At 42.5% G+C, this 19,060-nt stretch overlaps 1 protein-coding gene across 2 annotated transcripts in view; it reads left to right on the forward strand.

Annotated features, from left to right (window-relative positions):
• Window positions 1–19,060, forward strand: part of SART3 (spliceosome associated factor 3, U4/U6 recycling protein) — a 67,301-nt gene that overhangs the window by 13,963 nt on the left and 34,278 nt on the right. For both annotated transcript variants that reach the window (XM_089691215.1, XM_089691217.1), the window contains exons 3-8: window positions 1,534–1,641; window positions 8,490–8,674; window positions 8,892–8,997; window positions 9,374–9,498; window positions 11,388–11,543; window positions 16,059–16,197. In XM_089691215.1, the coding sequence (XP_089547341.1) occupies window positions 1,534–1,641; window positions 8,490–8,674; window positions 8,892–8,997; window positions 9,374–9,498; window positions 11,388–11,543; window positions 16,059–16,197 (819 nt within the window). The remainder of the gene's footprint in view (window positions 1–1,533; window positions 1,642–8,489; window positions 8,675–8,891; window positions 8,998–9,373; window positions 9,499–11,387; window positions 11,544–16,058; window positions 16,198–19,060) is intronic.

Raw genomic sequence — 19,060 nt, forward strand, 5'->3', positions numbered from 1 at the left:
ACGCCTCCAGACTCGACCAGAGGCGTCCGTTTTGCTGCGACGCTAACGCTCCCGTTAGAACAGCACCATGTGCTGCAATGTGCAGAATTGTCCGAGGCGTTTGGGAAGCGGTAAAAACGCTTCCCAAACGCCTTTCTGCCGCCTGCACACAACACTAGTGTGAACGTAGCCTTAATGGATATTTTATGAATTTTGTTTTGGTTTATATTAGTTTTATCTGTATGCTTTACATGAGTTTTTATTGTATTTATGAAAATTTAATGGGTAATTATGAATTATTAAGCACTGTGTATACAGTTGAAGTTGGTATTTATTGCACTTTATTGAGTAATATCAGTTTTATCACTATTTGTGTTTTATGCGTTTGTCATTTTTTATTTTTACAATTTTCTTTGCACATTTATAGTGACTTATACACATTTAGTTGTGCTGCACTTTTTCTCTCCTTGTATTACATAGGTGATGGGAGATCTAAAGGAGATTGTACAATCAGATTGTGTAGGAAGGTAGTATTATAACGAGGGAGGTGTGGTCCACAGTGGTGAACACACCCTATAACACCCCCTTCTGTGATGCAACAAGGAAGTAAAGGCTTCTGGGAAGTGGTCTAAAGGAAATTAATGCTGAGATATCATCTACAGGAAATTATACAATCTGAAAATCTGTTCAAAGTTTTCAGATAAACTGACAAAAAAGTAAACCTCTTGTGGATAAGGTAAGTATGGCTGGGCGAGAAATGGAACCGGTAAACGCTTCTATTTATTATGAAAAGTGAAATTCTGCCTGAAAAGGTGAACTGATCCTTTAAACAGGTTTATACAGTAACAGCTGTTTTGCTACCAGTACTTGCTGATTTTTTTATACGTTTATGTTTAAATACTGTTTAGTACTACTACTTCTTATGTTAAACTTTAAATAAATAAACCATGAAATAATTATGCTCTCGGCTCTGGGGGTAAGGCTGCACTCTATATTCCAGATACAAGAAAAAACAGATCATATATAGAAAGAGTGCACAAACTTCTGACCATAAATTTCAATAAAGTGACATGAATGTCAAGTTAAACATAAATTTGCCTCTAAAGTGATTAATTAAAACCACAAGTCACAAAAACATTTATATTCTTATGGATCAAAATAACCTAATTGACTGGGAACAATTGGCCCTGGACGCAGTGCCTCCACCATGTTCTGGCAGGTGTTTGCAAACTGGCAGAGACCAAGCAGCATGTCTGCACATCTGTGGAGGATTCCCACATAGGGCATAGGCCTCTACATTGTCCCAGATACCTGACCTAAGCTCTGCATATGCACATGCCCGGGTATCCCGTGCAGATGTGCTGCAGAGACCTGTCCTCCCATCTGCACAAAGACAGGATTACATTACTACCAAGTTAAGTTCCTCTCTAACATTTCTACATGCTCTCTCTAACAGCAGATCTTCACTTTTTAATTTTATGTCAACTCTACGGGCCATTTTGAGTATACTGCTTTAGTTAAATTTGCCACACTTTTCTGTTTCTGCTCTTATAGAGATCTGGCTGGACTGGTTAAAGGATGAGATGAAGATTGCAAAATCAGAAACTTCAGGCCGAGAGACTGTTTATGAATTGTTTGAAAGAGCTGTTAAAGATTATATTTGTAAGTCCTAATTGTCTTTACTTTTCATATTATTGTTTGTATTTGTTAAGGGTTGAGAATGGTGTGATAACTGTGGATAAACCCTCTTGTTAATGTCATTGAGTTAGATTCAAAATCTTTGTTTTTAGAGTAGTTTTTAGATGATACCACTAATCAGAGCCATAGCTCTGCAACTAATTTTGTCTGAGATGTTTTTAGGGAGATAGCTCCTGCAGCAGATTTAGCAGCTTGCTATTGAAGCAGTCAAAGCACACCTGAAAACTATCTCTTAATGAAGGCTTCTGTATGGTCCAGGAATGGTTGCAGGTAAGGCTGGCCATACATTATACAATTTTCCTTTAGATTTAGCAAAACCATATAATATGAGGGCAAACCTAAACACTTTCAATTTGTTTGCAATCAGGCAGGCCCTTGCACTACATAGTTGAAGGTAAATCCAAATAAAATTGAACAAGAACATTGTATAATGTTTGGCCAGCTTAACCACCTCCCGTCCAGCCGTTGTATATAAACGGCCGGACAGGAGCACGTGCAGGGTCAGGTGGCCATTTATAAATGGTCTCCGCGCCCCATACTTGTGCGCGCTCCCTAGGAGCGCGCAGCACCGCGTCCGGTGCCCGCTGTGTCCTCCAAACACAGTGGAACACCAATCATCGTACGGGACCTCTGTGCGAGGTCTCGATCATGTGATCACTGATTGGCCAATCAGTGATCACATGCAGAGCAGTAAGCAAGATGTCAATTCTGACATCATTGCTTACTACGTGTGAAATCTGTGAATGGTCACAGAGGTCACTTGGTACAAAGCTATTCACAACAACCTTGTACCATTTGACAAGCTGTGACCAATCACAGCTCACATAGTAGTTCTCAATGGCTGCAAGAATGCAGCCAGAGAGAAGGAGAAATGATTGCTCTTACAGCCTTTATGGGTGTAAAAGCAATCAGTGTAAAAAAAAAACAAAAAACTTCATCACCCCCCCACAAGTAGTACTTGCTAGGGTGACAGTATGTAAAAAAAAAAATATATATATATACCGTATTTTTCGCTCCATAAGACGCACTTTTTTCCCCCCAAAAAAGGGGGGAAAATGTCAGTGCGTCTTATGGAGTGAATATAAAGCGGCCGGTCCGGTATTTTTGCGGCCACCATGTCAGAATAATAAGGGATCCTCCTGCGCTCATGGGAATAATTGACAAAATACAGCTGCTGTCACTTAGCTGATACCAATAAGTGCAAAATAAAATTAAAAATTAGTGAAGCGCTTGTATCACATGAATACAATCATGTATCTCCATATAGTGTAATTATAAATCAAAGTGACCACTATATATAATAAATGTGTGTTGACTCCCTCTAGTGAAAAGAAAAAATAGTGTCAACCAAAATAGCTAAATAACACACATTAGGAAACTAAATATATAGTGCATAAATCAAATATAATGAACAGAATATATATATACGTGAAAACAGAATATTGGCCACATACAATGGTGTCTAAATTATACATAAATGATATATGCCATAGGTGAACAAGACAATATCAAAGGTGAAAAAAATATTCCATGCATGTGACTGTGCTTTAAGCTGGAACACACAGGTGATCTCCACTTCTAAGTGCAAGTACTCTCCTTCAAATGGCAGCAATGCCTGCTCACCTCCCTTCCTCGACCCACACAGGGCCTCAAAGCAGTTACCACCTCAGTGGTGTATTCCTCTGGCAGACTCCTTATTCCTCCTCCTCTCTTATGCAACTCATAAAAAGACAAGAAAGCCTTCCATAGTGTAGTAAATTTAATAGGCAAAGTTAAAAATTACAAAGTTTTCCACTCACATGCTCCTTTCCATAAAAAAGCGTTTTTCCCAGCCTGTGGGTAGATATGCATGCACCTGGGGGAATCCAATATGGCCACTGTGTCCGGACATACGTCACCAGGAAGTAGACAAACTTGTCTACTTCCTGGTGACGTATGTCCGGACACAGTGGCCATATTGGATTCCCCCAGGTGCATGCATATCTACCCACAGGCTGGGAAAAACGCTTTTTTATGGAAAGGAGCATGTGAGTGGAAAACTTTGTAATTTTTAACTTTGCCTATTAAATTTACTACACTATGGAAGGCTTTCTTGTCTTTTTATGAGTTGCATAAGAGAGGAGGAGGAATAAGGAGTCTGCCAGAGGAATACACCACTGAGGTGGTAACTGCTTTGAGGCCCTGTGTGGGTCGAGGAAGGGAGGTGAGCAGGCATTGCTGCCATTTGAAGGAGAGTACTTGCACTTAGAAGTGGAGATCACCTGTGTGTTCCAGCTTAAAGCACAGTCACATGCATGGAATATTTTTTTCACCTTTGATATTGTCTTGTTCACCTATGGCATATATCATTTATGTATAATTTAGACACCATTGTATGTGGCCAATATTCTGTTTTCACGTATATATATATTCTGTTCATTATATTTGATTTATGCACTATATATTTAGTTTCCTAATGTGTGTTATTTAGCTATTTTGGTTGACACTATTTTTTCTTTTCACTAGAGGGAGTCAACACACATTTATTATATATAGTGGTCACTTTGATTTATAATTACACTATATGGAGATACATGATTGTATTCATGTGATACAAGCGCTTCACTAATTTTTAATTTCACCATGTCAGAATACCGGGCCGGCCGCTCAGCTGTTGTCTCCTGCAGGGCCTTACCTGTTCCTCGCTCCAGCGCTGCACAGTCTTCCCGCGCTGGCTTATGTGACAGCCGGGTGCCCACTGCGCATGTGCTGCACTTTGTGAATGATCCGGTGTCTTCTGGGACACATGAAAGGTCCCAGAAGGCGCCGGGCCATTCAAAAAGCGCAGCGCTTCTCGCACATGCGCAGTGGGCACCCGGCTGTCACAGAAGCCGGCCCGGGAAGAAGAGGGAAGGCAACTCCGCGGAAGTGGGAGCGGGTACCTGTCAAATTCAGGTACCCGCTCCCCCTCCCTCCCCAAAGGTCCACAGTCTCTGGTCATTCCCTTCACTGTCCGCAGTCTCTGGTCATTCCCTGCACTGTCCGCAGTCTCTGGTCATTCCCTGCACTGTCCGCAGTCTCTGGTCATCTCCTGTACTATGTCCGCAGTCTCTGGTCATCTCCTGTACTATGTCCGCAGTCTCTGGTCATCCCCTGTACTGTGTCCGCAGTCTCTGGTCATCTCCTGTACTGTGTCCGCAGTCTCTGGTCCATCTGTACTGTGTCCGCAGTCTCTTGGTCATCCCCTGTTCTGTGTCCGCAGTCTCTAGTCATCTCCTGTACTGTGTCCGCAGTCTCTAGTCATCTCCTGTACTGTGTCCGAAGTCTCTGGTCATCTCCTGTACTATGTCCGCAATCTCTGGTCATCCCCTGTACTATGTCCGCAGTCTCTTGGTCATCCCCTGTTCTGTGTCCGCAGTCTCTAGTCATCTCCTGTACTGTGTCCGCAGTCTCTGGTCATCCCCTGTACTATGTCCGCAGTCTCTAGTCATCTCCTGTACTATGTCCGCAGTCTCTGGTCATCTCCTGTACTATGTCCGCAGTCTCTGGTCATCTCCTGTACTATGTCCGCAGTCTCTGGTCATCCCCTGTACTGTGTCCGCAGTCTCTGGTCATCCCCTGTACTGTGTCCGCAGTCTCTGGTCATCTCCTGTACTGTGTCCGCAGTCTCTGGTCCATCTGTACTGTGTCCGCAGTCTCTTGGTCATCCCCTGTTCTGTGTCCGCAGTCTCTAGTCATCTCCTGTACTGTGTCCGCAGTCTCTAGTCATCTCCTGTACTGTGTCCGAAGTCTCTGGTCATCTCCTGTACTATGTCCGCAGTCTCTGGTCATCCCCTGTACTATGTCCGCAGTCTCTTGGTCATCCCCTGTTCTGTGTCCGCAGTCTCTAGTCATCTCCTGTACTGTGTCCGCAGTCTCTGGTCATCTCCTGTACTATGTCCGCAGTCCCTGGTCATCCCCTGTACTATGTCCGCAGTCTCTAGTCATCTCCTGTACTGTGTCCGCAGTCTCTGGTCATCTCCTGTACTATGTCCGCAGTCCCTGGTCATCCCCTGTACTATGTCCGCAGTCTCTGGTCATCTCCTGTACTATGTCCGCAGTCTCTGGTCATCTCCTGTACTGTGTCCTCAGTCTCTGGTCATCCCCTGTACTGTGTCTGCAGTTCATTGGTTCAGAATATTTTTTTTTCTTGTTTTTCACCTCTAAAACCTAGGGGCGTCTTATGGTCAGGTGCATCTTATGGAGCGAAAAATACGGTATATATATATATATATATATATATATATATATATATATATATATAAATGTAAAAAGATAACGAAATACATTTTAGCCAAGATTTATGATGAAATATTATTTATTTGCAAAATTTTATAAGGAAAAACACTTTTTTTCAAAATGTTTGGACTTTTTCATTTACATAGCAAAAAAAATAAAAATCCCAGTGGTGAATAAATGCCAAATACCAAAATAAAGCTTTATCTGTATTAAAAAATGCTAAAAAATTAATATGGGTACAGTGTTGCATGACTGCGCAATTGTCATTCAAAGTGTGATCGCACTGAAAGCTGAAAATTGGCCTGGACAGGAAGGGGATAAAAGTGTCTGGACTTGAAGTGGTTAAGTTCAAAGCCCTGTTGAAGTGAGTCCACTTGGAATTCCTGAAATGCATAGGATTTTCAAATATAAACTGACTTTTACACTTTGACTCTGTTCTGGGGCTCTTTTCTCATGCAATATGTTTATTGCAAGTTTTATAAGCAATACAGATACAAGAAAATTGAAAAACAACCATATCCAATAATGGTTTACAATTAAGTCGAAGTCTCTTGGCAGCAGTAATAAAGTATCAGCAATCAGGGCATAGCATGTCATGAAAAATAAAGGGAAAACCAATATAGCATCATTGCTATTTTCAGCAAGATGGTCAGACAGACTTAGAAAGTTCAGCAGAATTATCAAATAAACAGACAGCAGGAGCGAAAAACCCCTCAACTCATACAGTGTAAAAAAGAGAGGAAATACCTGAGGAATAGGAGGCAATCTAAGGAAAAGGAAAAACCGAAAGAAGCTCAGGGTGTTCCAAGACCGAAAAAATACAATCAATTCTCCAATGTGCATATATGAAGCCCAAGGGGACCATATTTTTAAAACTGTTTGACCTTGTCATTCAGCACGCTTGCTAGCTTCTCATGGATCATAATCCACAAAATTTGTTTAGATTGGGTAAAAAATAGACGGGCTTTCCAAGCACCCGCAATTGTACATTTTGTCGCTGAAATACGGGGGGCGCTAACCTTTGTTCACTGTGGGAGAGGTCAGAGTTCGCCTCATTTAAAAAGCATACTGGGTCTGCTGGGGGCATTCCCACAACAGCACCACGGGGAAGAGCCACTGTACATCTTACCTAGGAAGGCTGGGACAAGGTACCATCATGTATTAACTTTAAGATGTGCCTCAATAAGGGAGATGTTCATAGTACTTTGGAAAGGAGCATGAAAACGGGTGTGCCATGCTTCCAGGGTCGTATCATAGGACAAATCCCTACCCCAGTCCCACCATATAAGATAATTTACCTGGGGAGGCAAGCAACAGACCATAAATTAGTGAGATTCCTCCTCTCTGTCCTTTATTCACATTACACCATTTTTCATAGGAGGTAAGAGAAGGGGCAGTTTGCCCCACTGGACAAAAGGATTTCAAATATTAGAAATTTGATAGAATTGAAAAAATTCAGACTGCGGTAATTCAAGCTTAGACACAGGGGGCAAATGTGAAGGGTCCACTTGAGGTAAAATAGTGCCCAGTTTTATAGAGTCCTTTATCCAACCACCACTTGAATGCCCTAGCATCAATACCTGGAGGGAATCTTTGGTTGTTGAAAATGTGAGCTAGAGGATTCAATCGTAAAATTAAACTATCGTAGGTCTGTAATCTATCCCAAAGTGCTGTTCTGGGGCTCATTACTTACAGTCAAGGGGATATTCACCATCTGCAGATGTTGCTTCTGATAGCTGAAATCCTCCTCCATCGGTTCCCCTCCATTTATGGTGCAGCGGGGGTTAAAAGGACTGAGGGAGAGGTGACAGGCATTCATCAGGAGTACCCAACTATGCCCAAACTTTCCACCCAGCTCCTCCATTCATAGAAGCTGGAACTACAGCGTGTATTAAAGAAAAACAATCTGAAGGATGAGTGGATGATTGAAAGAAAGGTCCACCCCTCTATTCATAGAAGCTGCATTATGGCTTCTATGAGGGGAAGAGCTAGGCAGAAAGGAAGGGCAAATTCAGGCACCCAGGAAATGTTCCTGTCATTGCATCCTCCATTCTATTCACCCCCCACTGCACCAGAAGATTGCGGTGGTAGTGGTGCTGGTGGGGGGGAAAGGGGGCTTGTATCGATGGAGGATTTCAGGTAACCAAAGACACATCCTACAGACTGTAAGTGATGTCCTTTTTGTGCTAATTTTTGTTTTCTTTTGACGGCTTAGACTTAAAAGTAATCATCTTCTCTGTATGATCATTTTCATTTGATGTGGCATGGATAGTTGCACTTTGCTTTCCTGAACTACCTGGGATTTGGAACTTAGGACTCTTGCCTGTCTCTATATATGCAATGCCAAAGGTTTCTATAGATCTTTACTTGTCATAAACATCATAAAGGACATGAAAGATGAGCAGACATAAGTACTGGGGGTATTATTTATCAGGTCACAATCAGTATGTTGTTTTAATAAACTGCCTAGACAGAAATTGGTTGCTGCTTGTTAACATACTGCAAGTAATTGTTTTTTTGATTGTTTATTATCTGAGCTGTTTATGTTACTTTAGGTCCTGAAATTTGGCTTGAATATGCTCAGTACTCCATTGGTGGAATGGGTGATAAAGGAGGCATTGCCAAAGTCCGCTCTATATTTGAGAGGGCTTTAACAGCTGTTGGACTGCATATGACCAAAGGTTCTGCTGTATGGGATGCATACAGGGAATTTGAGAACGCAATTCTGGGCTCCATCCAGGTAATGAAATTCAAAAATGTTCTGTGTTATACATGAGCTGGGTTTATAATCGCATGTAATGTGAAATTATATTGGAATTTATACAAACATTACATTTGCTTACTTGTACCTTTTATGTATCTACAATTTATCAACATTTATTTTGTTTAAGAATAGTTGATATTCGTTTTTGTTTCTGTATTTTTTTAATTTATTTTTATATATATATACAACCTAGCCAGTGGCAGGCACCGTCCCTTCATCAGAACAGCAGCAGATCCTAAATGACCAACTTGAAAGAATCCACACATTGTTTAAACGGCAGTTGGGCGTGCCGCTTCTAGGTAAGAGCAATTCTTAATGTCTGTCCTCTGGTAGGAAAAACCCTGCTTCGTTGCCATGATTTCCACACAAGTAGCTTGAAGCACTGTTTAGCCTGTTTGTTAAAACTGTTGGAGTCAGAACATCAGTATAGTTATGCGTCCGGGTACCCATTGTTTTAGTATACATTTTATTTTAGGGACACATTTGCATTAATATGTAAAATTTTAGAATTAACTTTTGTTACCTTTTGTTTGCAATGAGTAGTGTTCTTTCAAAAAAAAAAAAAAATCAATTTACTGAGCGTTTTAGCAAAGCTAATTTTTATAATGTGTGCATATGTTAAATGTATTTATCTATTCATTCTGAATGATGGGATATCTAATGCATACTTGACAGAGATGGAAACAACATATGCAGAGTATGTGGATTGGTCAGAGGAACCCATTGCAGATTCTCTTGTGAACAATTACAAGAAGGCCATGCAACAAGTAGAGAAGTATAAGCCGTATGAAGAGGCATTGGTGAGAATTGTTCACCCTTATTTAAATGTTTGTGTTTTTTTTTTTTATTTAATTAAAAAAAAAATTGTAAAATTGTATTTTAATTTGTGTATGGTGGTTGTTAAAATATTTGTTGTACCATGACACAGTTTTGTTTAAATGGTACTTTGTTTTTGATTCTTTTCCAGTATACTGTAAAATTTTAAAGCATATCTAAGGCCAGAAGCCACACGCAGCATATTTTCATTCAGCCCAAAGGAGAGAAAATAAGTCTATTCCCCTATCCATGCTAAACAGCATGAATGGATAAATATTCACTATCGGTTATTTTCATCAGCTGTAGCACCCACTGCTTCCTGAATACCTAAATAGTGATTTCACCTGATTGGATGCAGTCACTGTTCTGATAATTTTCCATCCTGCTCAGCAGATATTTAAATTAACTAAGATGAATAACAGAAGGAGTCTTATGCGCTGCCAGAGAAATGTATAACAATACTAAAGCTGCAAGCACCAAACTTGTTCCACCACTCAAAAAGCAAATCAAAACAATAAATAAATAGTGCTGCGCTGTAAGTCTCAACCCAAGTAAAGTGCATAATAATTAATAAATGGGTGAATAAATAAATGGATAAATCAATAGCCCACCCACCTATATATTAGGGTTTATACCAGAACAAAAACAGTTCACTAAAGTGAATAATAAACACCTGACAAAGCCCAATAAACACACCTAAATATTTCAATATCCCACACAGAATGAGTGTAACTGTATAAACCTAAAACATACAGCAATACACTTGTGCATTTTGTAAGTAAGAAATTCAGTAGGTAAACACCCGGCCAGCCATCTAGTACAAACCATGTGGGAAAAAATATAACTGTATATCACGAACACGATAAGATATAACTCGCATATAGGTAAAATGAACCAAAGGTGGATAAAACAGCGATTTATCAAAAAATAATAATCCGTAGAATATAAAGTGACAGTCCACAGTGATAATTATAAAGAGGTTCAAAATGAATCTTCCCCTTGGTACACTGCTGTGTCCACCATCACCCAGCATGCACGCTGACCTATAAATAACAGGTCAAAAAGTGCTCAACCCAACATCCAAATCCCTCTGCAGGTCATGCCTGGTGGGATTCCACTCCAGCAGGTCTCCGTCTTAGGGGTGTACTCAAATAAAAAGAAAAGGGGCTCCAAGCGTTGACCTATAAATAAAAGATCAAAAAGCGCTCAAACCAACATCCAAATCCCTCTGCAGGTTGGGGTTGGTGGGATTTCGCTCCAACAGCTCTCCGGCTTAGGGGTGTACATAAACCGCAAATCAGATGATTGGAGAAATGTCCTCTTCTCCTGAACTTTCTATTTCCACAAAGTTCTAGTAATTATAGTATTTATTAGTATCCTATTTTTCTACTCTAACCACTGTATTGTACAGCAACTATTTAGACTTAAGATATATTTAAAGGATTATTACACCTTTCGTAACATGTTACACCCATATTCAGTATGTAACATGTTACAAATGGACTGGCCCCGCACCTCCCCGCTAGCTGTCACAATTTAAACAAAACCGTATATAGTTGTCAGTATATGGGATGTACGAGCAAGCAGATACACTGACAGGTCAGAGGGAGACCTGCATGGCACCAGCGACCTGCTGATCACTGGTGCAATGTTTAGAGGCTCCAGAAACTAAACAAATAATAAATGCACTTAATTTTTTTTACTTGCAAAAAATTAGCATTTATTATTTTTTGTTAAAAAGTGAACTTATCCTTTAAATATGAGAGAATAAAATTTCTGATACTGTAGACCCTTATCAAACATTTCAGTAACACTCTTCAGATGTTTGGTTCAGGCCATAATGGTAATAATCTTCCATCTTGTGTTCCTATAGCTGGCTGCTGAAACTCCGAAATTAGCAGAATACCAAGCTTACATTGACTTTGAAACGAAGGAAGGAGATCCGGCTCGCATCCTGCTTATTTTCGAACGTGCTCTGGCTGAAAATTGTTTGGTTCCGGATCTTTGGGCAAGATACACTCAGTACCTTGTGAGTATCCGGTTGAATAGGTTATAATGGACAGCTAATGCAAGCTATGGCATAATAGAGAGCGAGGCTATCAATTTGTACAGCTTCCAAATGGTAATATCTCTTCTGTGCAACTGTTACCACAGTACTTTCTTTCCCAAGAACATTTTAGGCTTTGTTCATTTAAGTCTAAAGCTGAAGTATTATTGTATTTTTTTTTTTTATATATATTTTTTTTTTTCTTGGGGTGAACGGGGGGGATACAGCACGATACACATTAGTTATGTTTAATGGTGTGTATCCCATTACCTGCAGGTGTCTGCGTCTGCCACAGATATTTCTGTGGTAGTTGCGTTCTGTATGAGAGCAGTGGAGCAGGTAAATGACAGGTTTCCCATTCACAGAAATTGATGCATTGTGTGAATGTAGTAAAATGTGTTCTGCGAATGGCGTAAAGTACAGAAGTGCAGGCAGTGCAACTTTTCTGTTTAGCGTAGTCTGCAGTTAATTTTATAGCGCTGTTAAACAGTCACTGAGGGCGGTATCCAGCGTCAGTGAGGTGGCACACATGGGAAGATATTTTATCAGAAACCTGCAGGTAATAGGATACAAACACTATTACACATTACTACTGTGTAAGGAGATTAGAATTTGCATGTCTAAAGTTCTGTTGCAGATGTAGTATTTTATGTGCCCTCCCACTTAGATTGATAGATTTAAACAAGTGCACTGGAATTTCAATATCTACAGAACAGAAATGGATATTGCATTATATAGTTGGAGAGGATTTTTGCCCATATGAGCTAAAATTTCAAAATGGCATAATGGAATGAATGTCCTCCCATTACAGTGGGGCTGTGCCCACCCTGCAAGGTTTAAATCTTAACTCCAGGTTTCACTTAATTTTTAAATAGTTTGCTTGGACAAAGCTGATTCGAGCAAACCATTTCCTTCATTACTGCATGCGTCCGCTGTCTGCGCTGAATAAACTGTATCTAGCATCATCTACATGCAGTGAGCAGCCCTGTGTTCCAGGAGGGATATGGGGACCTTCTGTCCTGTTCACGGAACTAAATCAAGTTGGACTGAGAGCTGCTAGAAAGCCTTGTACTTTATAAAGGTTTAAAAGGCTTCTTCTAATCTGGAGAGACGGGCTGATTATCACAATTTCCACCTCCAATCAGTCAGAGGAAGCCCTGTATTCATTCATAAAATGCAAAATAGCTGAGCAGCACTCAGTCTTATGCAGGCCATAGACGGGTCGAAAATCGGCCGATTTTTCGGCCGAAAATAAAATCGGCCGATTTTCGGATCGTTAGTGGGCGATTTGGTCGGCCGTTTTTCGGTATTTTGGCTGTTTTTGTTTTTCAGTAAAGTTGGAAAAAAAATCGGCCGATTTTGCCGATCGGTCGATTTTCGCGGCAATTAGTGGGCAAATCGGCCGATTTTTTACCGATTAAAAAATCTGCGCATGAGCAGTGACCTGCAAGAGGAAGACAAAAAGAAGAAAAAGAAGAGGAAGAGGATGAAGAAGAGGATGAAGAAGAAGAAGAGGATGAAGAAGAAGAGGATGAGGATGAAGAAGAAGAAGAGGATGAGGGTGAAGAAGAAGATGAGGATGAAGAAGAAGAGGAAGAAGAGGATGAGGAGGATGAGGACGAAGAAGAGGATGAGGACGAAGAAGAAGATGAGGACGAAGAAGAGGATGAGGATGAAGAAGAGGATGAGGACGAAGAAGAGGATGAGGACGAAGAAGAGGATGAGGACGAAGAAGAGGATGAGGACGAAGAAGAAGAAGAGGATGAGGACGAAGAAGAAGAAGAGGATGAGGACGAAGAAGAAGAAGAGGATGAGGACGAAGAAAAAGAAGAGGATGAGGACGAAGAAGAAGAAGAGGATGAGGAAGAAGGAGGAGGATGAGGATGAAGAAGAAGAGGATGGGGATGAAGAAGAGGATGAAGATGAAGAAGAGGATGAGGATGAAGATGAAGAAGAGGATGAGGATGAAGAAGAAGAAGTAGGATGAAAATAAGAAGAATTCCAGTCCAGCAAAAAGTGTCTCTGCAGAGAGCTCCGCTATTTCTGACAGTTCTCTGACAGTTCCTTGACATTTACAGCGGATGAAACATTGTATCTATTTGTTTCCGAATAAAAACATCTGTATCCTAAATGGAAACAAATAGATACATTGTTGCAACTTCTATAAATGTCAAGGAACTGTCAGAGAACTGTCAAAGAAATAGCAGAGCTCTCTGCAGGGACACTTTTTGCCGGCTCTAGACGGGTAGAAAATCGGCCGATTTTTTTTTTTACCATTGATGGTAACGTCGGCCACTTGAACAACCGATTTTTCGTTTTTTAAAAGAAAAATCTGCAGTTTTTCTCCCCATCTATGGCCTGCATTACTCAGTTTTGCTCCAGTAGCAGATAGCACATCGCTGACAGTGCTGCATTTCTTTGTGAAGGAAATAGTTTGCTTGGAACAGCTTGGTCTAATTAAACTAATTAAAGTTAAATGATAGTTGAAGTTAGGCTTTAAACGATTGTTTGTCTAGGGAGGCTGAGTACAGCAATTTTACGTAATGGATCCTCAGCTTCCGCAGGCTGCTCTGTGCTGCTAGACCGTTCCCTGCAGCCTCTTCTCCCTCATGCTTCCGAGGTCTAAAGGCTTCTGACATCATCAGGACCGATGCAGGGCCCATAGTTCTACATTGGATCTTAGGATGCCTAGGGACAGTCCACTAGAACATAGGGGAGCTAATTCTCCCAGGTGAGTAGTGGATCACATAAGTTGATGCGCTTTCCTGGTACCCCTGGCAGAAGCCAGTTTTTAACCCTAGCAGTGTGGGTGCAGCCCCACTGCAAGGGAGGTTTTTTTGTTTTTTTTTTTCTTTTTTTTTTAAAGATTCCCCAGAGTTGGGCTTTATTGTTAGTGAAATGTGACACATATGCTATGACTAAAGACAACTGTGTCTGAAACTTTCTGTATCCATTTTAATTTGACACGTGATTTTTTTTTAACTTTACATTTTAAGTTGATTTTTTTTTTTTTTTTTTTGTTAGGGATGTCAGAGATGGGGATGTAATAGTGATCTTTGTAGTGATGCATGGTTAGATGGTATGACAGGATAAAGATTCTAAATTATTTATCATAAATCCTATCATCTAGGTATTCTTGGAAAATCTCTTAAGCTTTCTGAAGCTTATACATTGGGTAATCTAAAAGAAGTATGGTATGAACAGGAGCCAGGCGCTGTGTAGTTTTGTGATAGAAATAATACACCTTGTATGGAGGTGTGTCTTTAATAAGTCATATGGTAAAACAATAATAAATAACCAGCCTGTGGCTTTAGGAAGCCAGGTTCCAAGATGGACGGCCCGTCCGCTCAGAGGGAAGCAGTGGAGTAGAATGCCTGTCAGTGCAGGGACCACGTTTACCCGACGTCTCAGCGTCCTGGATGACGTCACCACGATGTGGAGAGACAGAGGGGGGGAACTCTTGCTGGAGCCGCAGAGACTTGACAAAGCGCATGTGCGCGAAACATGTTGTCCCAGCAACCGGCCTCTTCCTTCTAAAGCTGCGGCTCCAGCAAGAGTTCCCCCCCTCTGTCTCTCCACATCGTGGTGACGTCATCCAGGACGCTGGGACGTCGGGTAAACGTGGTCCCTGCACTGACAGGCATTCTACTCCACTGCTTCCCTCTGAGCGGACGGGCCGTCCATCTTGGAACCTGGCTTCCTAAAGCCACAGGCTGGTTATTTATTATTGTTTTACCATATGACTTATTAAAGACACACCTCCATACAAGGTGTATTATTTCTATCACAAAACTACACAGCGCCTGGCTCCTGTTCATACCTCCCACAAACCGATGTGTTTTTACCATGGCAGCAGTGAGTTTTTTCCCCACCAATCATAGTTGACATATACCATTCACTTATTTCCTTTGGGACACATCTGTGCGCTTTTATCCAGACCGTTCTAAAAGAAGTATGGGCAACGTTTTTTGTTTTATTTTTGGCCATGCTTTACTTGTGGCTCACAGGAGTGCACTCCTGTGATCCAGAATAAGCCAACAGTGGGCTAAATGTCACAGAGCCACTCCAGGCTCTGGAAGGATCTTGGCAGTTTCGGGATTAACTCCGATGCCAGATAGACAGCTGGCTCAGTCTCTCAGCACACCAATGAGAGTCTGAACCAGCAGCTCCATTCAGACACTCCAGTGAACACTAGAGGGGCAGAGCAGATAGCGGTAATTGACAGTCAGCGCTCTCTGCTTTGGGAAGATCGAGAAATGATCGGTCAGCAGTCATGCGATCACTCAGTTCTTGGGCTAAAGTGCTGGCGGGGGACAGCTGTAGCAAGGGGGAGAGTATATGTATGTTTTTTATGTTCTATTCCCTGATTTCTCCTTTTAAATTTAAGTAAATTTGATATTTTGAGATGTTTTTTTATCTTCAAAAGTGTTGGCTGTAGAATAGTTCAATTTAGTTCTGGAAAAGAAAATACATTAACGTTGCTGCTTCTACCTGTAGGACAGACAGCTCAAAGTGAAGGAACTGGTTCTTTCTTCTCATGACCGGGCTACCAGAAATTGTCCATGGACAGTGGCCCTTTGGAAAAGGTGTATTCTCGCCATGGAGCGACATTGTGTAGATCACAACACTATAGTTGGTGAGTACTGGTCGTCTACATCATCTTTGTATACAGCTCAAAAAAAAGCCAGTAAGCTGGCAGAAGTGAATGAATTAAAATAGTTCTAAATGCAAGGTGTTTGTTACCTTAAAGCATTCTTAGCATTAAAGTTGAAAACATGCTGTACATTTGTAAGCCCCTTGTCCTCAAACACTTTTTGCCCTCTTTTTATGGCTGCTAGCTTCAGGAGATGTGACAGGCTGATGCAGCTGTCATTCATCTTGCACTAAGGAGAGAGAAGGGGCATGGCTTGCCGACGCTGTGTACGTCTTAACTAAAAGAGTTGCAAAGCAAGATTAAAAAAATGATGTATAGATTTGAATTGTGGGGAAAAAAATCAGGGCTGCTGTTGTGCAGTATAGTTGGAGTACCCATGCAGTATTCAAGGCTATAACTTTCTTACTCTTGAAAGGTTGCTAACCCAGGGGCATGCTCCAAAACTATTGCTTCTTTCAGGTGACATACTATAGCACTTAAGCCTGTCTCACACTTGTGATCCACTTCAGCAATAGGATTACTAAAGATGGTAGAATAACTGCTTTCCTTTTTCACAGTGTCTGACCTTCGCTGGCCAGGTCAGTGCGGTGTCACTTCCTCCCTAGCTGAAATTTTTATTCCCTGCCCCTAAGGAAGTGGCATTGTGAAAACGGGTGATATTTTTTTTTGCCCTCTCTGCAGATCCTGTCACTGGCAAGTTGAGGACTTCTATATGCCTATATGTCGATGTACAAGCCTCATAAAGTAAAAAACTTCCCTGACCGACCCAAACCTTCCTTCATTTCTATCTCACTTGCTCCCCCTACAAGACACTTCAGCCTACAGTGGGAGGGTTTCAATAGCACTTTGAGTACAGCAATTCCATAAAGCATGGGCAGGACTTGGTGTGGCCAGGTGCTGACTGACAATCTACAGCAGGCATCACTAAATGGTGGATCGTGGTCCGCAAACGGAATGAATGGCAATCCTATACGGACTGTGGCTCCGACAGCAGCCTGGATGTCCTTTGCAGCTGATATCCTCACTCCCCCCGCCTCCACTGAGCTACTGCTACCGCCACAGCTTTCATCTTTATAGAAGGCAGAAGGCATGGCATGTCTAGCCAGCAGGCGGGAGCTGTCCAACTTTTCAAGTTAACAAGCCAGTGATTGGTTGCTAGGTGTTCCTAGCAAGCAATCAGCTGCCTGTTAACATGAAAGGCATGTCCCACATTTCTTGCCCTGTGTCCATGCATGCCATGCCTTCTGCCTTCTACCTGCTGTGTAAGGTAGGATCAAAAAGGAGGGTTGTGAATGGCGGGGGGGAATATAAGGGAGGGGGCATTCATATTAATGGGACTTGGCTGCAAGGAAGGAAGGTGGAGGGCTGTGAAGGGGGAACAGTATACAAAAAAGGAGGATTTTAAAGGGGACCGAGATGCAAGTAAGAGGGGGTCTGTAAAGGGTACTGGGTGCAAGGAAGGAGGGCTGTGAAGTGGACTGGAGTACAAGGAAGGGGAGCTGTGAAGTGGACTGGAGTACAAGGAAGGGGGGTTGTAAAGGGGGCTGGGGTGCAGGGAAGGGAGGAAATGTGAAGCAGACTGGGATGCAAGTAAGGAGGGGCTGTGAAGGGGACTTGGGCGCATGTAATGGGGGGGCTGTGAAGGGGAGAGACTGAGATGCAAGTAAGGTTGTAAAGAGGACTGGGTTCAAGGAAAGGAGGCTGTGAAGTGGACTGGAGTACAAGGAAGGAGGGTTGCAAATGGGGCTGGGGTGCAAGGACCGGGGGTTGTAAAGGGGACAGGGGTGCAAGGAAGGGAGGAACTGTGAAGGGGACTGAGATGTAAGTAAGGAGGGGCTGTAAAGGGGACTAAGGGGGGCTGTGAAGAGGACTTTGGTGCAAGGAAGTGGGGCTGTGAGGACTGGGGTGCAAGGAAGGGGGGGCTGTGAAGGGGGCTGAGATGTAAGTAAGGGGGCTGTAAAAGGGTCTGAGGTGCAAGAAAGGGGGGCTGTGAAAGGGACTTGGGTGTATGTAAGGGGGGGCTGTGAAGGGGACTGAGATGCAAGTAAGGGGGGGCTGTAAAGGGGACTGGGGTTCAAGGAAGGGGGGGCTGTGAAGGGGACTTGGGTGCATGTAAGGGGGGGGCTGTGAAGGGGACTGAGATGCAAGTAAGGATGTAAAGAGAACTGGGGTTCAAGGAAGGGGGGCTGTGAAGTGGACTGGAGTACAAGGAAGGGAGGCTGTGAAGAAGACTTTGGTGCAAGGAAGGAGGGCTGTTAAGGGGACTGGGGTGCAAAGAAGTGAGGCTGTGAAGTGGACTGGGGAGCAAGAAAGAGGGGGTTGAGGACTGGGGTGCAAGGAAGAGGGGGCTGTGAAGGGGTTGAGATGTAAGTAAGGGGGTGCTGTAAAGGAGACTGTGGTGCAAGAAAGGGGGGCTGTGAAGGGGACTAGGATACAAGGAAGGGGTGGCTGTAAAGGGGACTGAGATGCAAGTAAGGGGGGGGCTGTAAAGGGGACTGAGATGCAAGTAAGGGGGGGCTGTAAAGGGGGACAGGTATACAAGGAAGGGGGGATGTGATGGAGACTGGGATTTAGGTAAAGGCTGACAGAGAACACTGATGTGAAGGGGAGGGGGACTGTGATGTGAGGTGGGGGCTGAGGACACTGATGTATAGGTGGGGGGGGGGGGGGTGATGTGAAGGGGAGACAAAGGACAATTAAGTAAAGGAGGCACTGTGATGTAATATAGGGGGATTTGAATGCAAAGGGGGCTGTAATGTAAAGAAGGGGCTGTATTGTAAAGGGGAGTGCTGTGATGTAAATTGGGGGTTCAGCAATTTTAAAGGTAGTACTGTGGTATAAAGGA

This window comes from Staurois parvus, unplaced genomic scaffold (assembly GCF_062004578.1).
Source record: "Staurois parvus isolate SC_StPar_1 unplaced genomic scaffold, SC_StPar_1.0 ptg000556l, whole genome shotgun sequence".
In the NCBI taxonomy this organism is placed as follows: domain Eukaryota; kingdom Metazoa; phylum Chordata; class Amphibia; order Anura; family Ranidae; genus Staurois; species Staurois parvus.